The 6,166-nt window shown below is 42.2% G+C and overlaps 1 protein-coding gene across 1 annotated transcript in view; it reads left to right on the top strand.

Annotated features, from left to right (window-relative positions):
- ATP8B1 (ATPase, aminophospholipid transporter, class I, type 8B, member 1) overlaps positions 1-6,166 on the top strand; it is an 81,308-nt gene that overhangs the window by 16,020 nt on the left and 59,122 nt on the right. The window contains exons 2-3 of the mRNA XM_011949533.1: positions 3,570-3,667; positions 5,494-5,607. Coding sequence (XP_011804923.1) covers positions 3,570-3,667; positions 5,494-5,607 — 212 coding nt within the window. The remainder of the gene's footprint in view (positions 1-3,569; positions 3,668-5,493; positions 5,608-6,166) is intronic.

Raw genomic sequence — 6,166 nt, 5'->3', positions numbered from 1 at the left:
GGAAAAAAAAAAAAGGAGAAGAAAAGAACAGAAAAAGAAAAAGTGGCCAGGCATGGTGGCTCAAGCCTGTAATCCCAGCACTTTGGAAGGCCGAGGCAGGTGGACCACCTGAGGTCAGGAGTGTGAGACCAGCCTGATCAATATGGTGAAACCCCATCTCTACCAAAAATACAAAAATTAGCCGGGCATGGTGGTGTGCGCCTGTAGTCCCAGCTACTGGGAAGGCTGAGATAGGAGAATTGCTTGAACCTGGGAGACAGAGGCTGCAGTGAGCTGAGATCGCGCCACTGCACTCCACCCTGGACAACAGAGCAAGACTCCGTCTCAAAAAAGAAAAGAAAAGAACAAAGAAAAAGAAAGAAGGACAAAAAAGAAAATGGGGCAAGATGCCTATTTTTTCTGTAAATTATTTTTGTAGTCCAAGTGCCCAGTAAAGTTCTCTGTTCCAAGCAGACACTTAAAATAAATGTTTGCTCAAAAAGGTCAATTCCTCTGCGTGCTGTTTTGTTGCCCTTCCAAAAGGCATGTGCGTCAGTGCAGCGCTTCTTGACTCATGTTAACAAGTGTTCTGTGATTTTTTTAAAAGTGCCTGTGATTATATTAATTTTGGAAAAGCTATTTTAAATATTAAAGCATCTTGAAACATTTAACTTACAAAATACAATCAGTTTATTTGTTACAGGACTTCTCACAGCCTTTAATGTACCAGCAAATCCATTGAACTTCCAAAAGAGGGTTGCAAGGTGCTGTCTTCTGCAAGTGTGTTTGTCCACAGAACTCTGTTTTCATACTTTCATGGTATCTCATTGAAATACAGCTCAAGCAATTAGTCTAAACTCATAGATGAATCAGGAGTAGACATCAATTTTTTGGCCCCTGATTTGTCTGAATTAGGCCAAACAAGGATCTTTAACTGGAAATAGGGTTATTGATTACTTGACTGCAGTCAGACTTCTAAAATTGAGTAAAAACGTGTTTGTGGTTCAACTGCAGACAAAGACATACTGGTTACTTTCTCCAGGTTCCCCACAGTATTGGCAGAAGTGTAAAATTAAGAGATCAAGGTCATTTCTGGTAACCCCTCACTGCTCCTACTCGAGGTCAGATGTCACCCTCTCTGTCTGAATCATCCAAATCAAAATTGGCCAGGGATGAGGGTATAGTGCTGGGACCAATCAGAGCCACCACCAGCTGATGGCTTAATTATGAAGCAAATTTACAGAGCCACAAGGGGGATGGACCAGAGGCAGGGTGGGAAAGCTCTTTATGTCCAGCTCCGTAACAGGGCAGTTTCTTCTTTCTGCTTGAGTATTTCTAAAATTGACTTTTTAAAAATCCCTTATTGGCCTTTTCTGTCTTCTTGAAGAATCTTGTCTGTTGTTCTTCTCATCCTTCCTGAAATTTGGAACAGTGGTTCTGAACAGTGTTCTAGAACACTGGTGGCTGGGATGTGTCACAAGTCATCTGTGAGCTAAAGTCAACCGTGAAGAGTGCATGCATCTGCAAATTACCACCAAATAGAATGGATTCAAGAGTACCTTATATAAGATCTTATCTACCTACTTTGAGATCTCCTTTCTGAGTGGAATGCACTGTTCTGATTGCATACGTGATTACAATGCTTATGAGTGGCTTTATATTTCCCTTTTTATTTTCCCTTTTGATAAGATTGCACTTGAGCTACAAAGATACCAGGAACATTTTCATTTGTAATAACACAACTGTTATGATTACCCGATGAAAGGCAGCCAAAATGATGCGAGAAAAATGTTCAATAGTGATATTGTGGCTTTAAAAAAGCAATCAGGTTAATTATTTGCATTCCTCAATAGTCTACACTTGTTACTTTCTTTTTTTTTTTTTTTTTGAGACAAAGTCTGCCTCTGTCACCCAGGCTGGAGTGCAGCGGCACTATCTCGGCTCACTACAACCTCTGCCTCCCAGGTTCAAGAGATTCTCCTGCCTCAGCCTCCCAAGTAGCTGGGATTACAGGCATGCACCACCACGCCCCACTAATTTTTTGTGTTTTTAGTAGAGATGGGTTTCACCGTGTTGGCCAGGCTGGTTTTGAACGCCTGACCTCAAGTGATCCACCCTCCTCGGCCTCCCAAAGTGCTAGGATTACAGGTGTCAGCCACTGTGCTTGGCCTACACTTGTTACTCTTGCCATATTGTCTATATTTCCTTTGGAGTAGGAGTCTAGAAAATACATCATTTTGCTGGGCACAGTGGCTCACAGCTGTAATCCCTGGCTCATGCCTGTAATCCCAGCACTTTGGGAGGCCAAGGCGGGCGGATCACCAGGTTAGAAGTTCGAGACCAGACTGGCCAATATGGTGAAACCCCGTCTCCACTAAAAATACAAAAATTAGCCAGGTGTGGTGGCAGGCGCCTGTAATCCCAGCTACTCAGGAGGCTGAGGCAGAAGAATCGCTTGAACCCAGGAGGCAGAAGTTGTGGTGAGCTGAGATCACACACTGCACTCCAGTCTGGCAGAGTGAGACTGTCTCAAAGGAAAAAAAAAAAAGGATAATACATTATTTTAAAAGTGAAATATACTATTTTCAGAAGTACATATTTTTATTATTATAGTTGTTAAGACTGATATTTTTGTAATTTTTTACTTTCAAGTGTCTTTGAATATATTCCTGTCTCCACAAATAGTTGTGTCACACCCATCGTTCATTTCTGCTCTCTGCCGATTTGGTGGGTATTCGTCAAAACCTAGTTCACTCCATTATGTGCGTCACTCAAGGGAGCTTCATCCAGCATGCATGTTCATGGAGAACTTGATGCCAAAGAGGTGCTTCCTCGTTTTCTTTCTTTTCTTTTCTTTTCTTTTTTTTTTTTTGAAACGGAGTCTTGCTCTGTTGCCCAGGCTAGAGTGCAGTGGTGCAATCTGAGCTCACTGCAACCTCCAACTCTCAGGTTCAAACAATTCTCCTATCTCAGCCTCCTGAGGAGCTGGGATTACAGGCGCCCACCACTGCACCTGGCTAATTTTTGTATTTTTCGTAGAGACAGGGTTTCATCATCTTGGCCAGGCTGGTCTTGAACTCCTGACCTCGTGATCCACCCGCCTTGGCCTCCCAAAGTGCTGGAATTACAGGCGTGAGCCACTGTTCCCCACCTGCTTCCTCATTTTCCTCCTGATTTATAGTATGCTTGCCTCAGCTTTCATAGCAGCGGCATCCTTATTCCTTCCTCTAGGCATCAAGATATCAGCAGGATTGATTTCTTCTGAGAGCTACAAGGGAGAGGTCTGTTCTAGCCCTCTCTCCTTGGCTTGCAGATGGCCATTTTCTCCCTGTGACTTCACATTGTCTTCCGTCTATCTCTGTGTCCAAATTTCCCTTTTTGTAAAGGTATCAGTCCTGTTGAATTAGGGTCCTCTCTAATGACTTCACTTTCATTTGATTACATCTGCAGTGAGCAGTTTCCTCAAATAAGGTCACATTCTGAGGGATGGAGGTTCAGGACTTCAACATTTGAATCTGAGGAAGACACAATTCAACTCATAACAACATGTTAATTTGCTACTTACAAACTTCTCTCCCTTTTTTTTAAAGAATGTACATGGCAAGTCAAAGCAAATGATCGCAAGTACCACGAACAACCTCACTTTATGAACACAAAGTTCTTTTGTATTAAGGAGAGTAAATATGCGGTGAGTTGTTAACTTTCTGAATTGTTTTTATTAAAATGCAGTTTTTTCCAGTAGCTGGCATGCTTACTACCTTCTTGCTACACCTGCCTTCTATGTAACCACCTGCCTGGGGCTATTGATAATCGTTATTATTTCTATAGAATGTCATTTTTATTAATGTTTATCTTTGGGGTGCATAGAGGGTGACTTGAAACAAAACAGAATTATGTAGATTGAAATTTTCTCTCTCTTTTTTAAATTTTAAGCTCTCTAAAAATGTTTTATGGAAGAATATACAATGATGGCACAGAAGCCTCCTGTTTGAAAGTAATGGGTTTGAAAGGAATCTCTTAAGAACTTGTCTTCCCCTTCTCTGCCTGGAATGGATTTAGAGATTTTAAACATATTTTCAACTCAGAAATACTTATTACCTTTGGAATGTGATAAAGAATGCTTAAAGATTAAACGTGAATTACAAAAATTAGCCTGACGCGGTGGCATGTGCCCATGGTCTCAGCTACTCGGGAGGCTGAGGCAGGAGAATCGCTTGAGCCCAGAAGGCAGAGATTTCAGTGAGCTGAGATTGTGCCATTGCACTCCTGCCTAGGTGACAGGAGTGAGACCCTGTCTCAATAATAATAATAATAATAAATATTAAGTGTGGGCTTAAATGTTGTAAGATGTGTGTTTTAGTTCCGAGGGCTTCCATAACAGAGTACCACAACTGGATGTCTTAAAACAACAGAAGTTCACTCTCTCCCGATGTAGGGATCAGAAGTCTGAAATCTCGGTGTTGGTAGGATTGGCTCCTTCTGGAGCCTCTGCAGGAGAATCTGTTCCCTGCCTCTCCCCTGGCTTCTGGTGGCCACTGGCAATCCTTGGAGTTCTTTGGCTTACAGATGAAGTCACCCCAATCTCTGCTTCCATCTTCAAGGGGCACTCTTCCTGTGTGTGTCTGTGTACAGCTTTCCTCTTATGGGGACCCCAGTCCGAATAAGCACCTCATTAAATTAGAGCCTGTCCTAATCACGTGTGACTTCATCTTGATTATCTCTGCGAAGATCCTGTTTCCAAATAAGATCCCATTCATAGGTATTAGCATTAAGACCTGAACATATCTTTTGCAGGACACAATGCAACCCACTACAGTACCTTTTGCTCTTTCTTACATAGTAGGTCTTCTGTCTCCTCACTTAAATAAAAGCGTCACTTTTCCTGGCTTTTGCCATGTTGTTGTCTACCTTTACCCTGTTTTCTAACAGTCTCTAATGGGTCAAGGAATCTGACAGCAGGATTTATTTGGTCACAGTCTGATGTATATTTCTTGTTACTGCCTCTGTCATAAGACTCCAAGTAGTCATTTTGAGGCTTGGCTGCTTGGCTAGAATTAAAAGCTTAAAAGAAATCTCAGTATCTTTCTTTTCTTTTCTTTTCTTTTTTAAGGCAGAGTCTCACTCTGTCACACAGGCTGGAGTGCAGAGGGACGATCTGCAACTTCTGTCCCCCGGATTCAAGTGATTCTCCTGCCTCAGCCTCCCAAGTATCTGGGACTACAGGTGTGCACCACCACGCCTGACTACTTTTTGTATTTTTAGTAGAGATGGGGTTTCACCATGTTGACCAGGCTGGTCTCAAACTCCTAGGCTCAAGTGATCCACCCACCTCGGTCTCCCAAAGTGCTGGGATTACAGGCATGAGCCACTGCACCCAGCCAAAATCCTCAATATCTTTCTGATAGATTATGTTCCTTTGTCACTGTAAGCTGTGGGACTTAGTGATTTTTGCAGATGTGTATACATTGTGATAAATACAGCATCATTTAGAATGACTCTTATTTTTTCCAACAGACTAATGCAATTAAAACATACAAGTACAACGCAATTACCTTTATACCAATGAATCTGTTTGAGCAATTTAAGAGAGCAGCCAATTTATATTTCCTGATTCTTCTTATCTTACAGGTAATGCCTTTTGCTATCTTAAATCTGTTTGAATTATAGTGACTCAATAACATTTAAGCTGTAGACACATATAATGCGAATAATCTTGAAAGTGTTTTATATTAGCATCAGGGTTCTGTACATAAAGGAACAGTGCCTCATACACAGAACCAGCTCAATCAGTGCTATATGAACAGGGAAAGGGAGCAAATGGAAACAGTATTCTAATTCTGTATTTTTAAAAATTTCATGTTATACTGATATTGGTGTTAAAACTGGTATCCCTGAAGTGAATAAAACTAAAATCCAGCCAGGCGCAGTGGCCTACGCCTGTAATCCCCGCACTTTGGGAGGCTGAGGCGAGCAGATCACCTCAGGTGAGGAGTTTGAAGCCAGCCTGGCCAACATGGTGAAACCCCATGTCTACAAAAATACAAAAATTAGCAGGGCATGATGGCGGGTGCCTGTAATCCCAGCTACTTGGAAGGCTGAGGTGGGAGAATCACTTGAAGCTGGGAGGCGGTGGTTGCAGTGAGCTGAGATCATGCCATTGCATTCCAGCCTGGGCCACAGAGCGAGA

The sequence above is a fragment of the Colobus angolensis genome, unplaced genomic scaffold, assembly GCF_000951035.1.
Source record: "Colobus angolensis palliatus isolate OR3802 unplaced genomic scaffold, Cang.pa_1.0 Scaffold108, whole genome shotgun sequence".
NCBI lineage: Eukaryota > Metazoa > Chordata > Mammalia > Primates > Cercopithecidae > Colobus > Colobus angolensis.
This window is presented reverse-complemented; position numbering and strand designations above follow the sequence as displayed.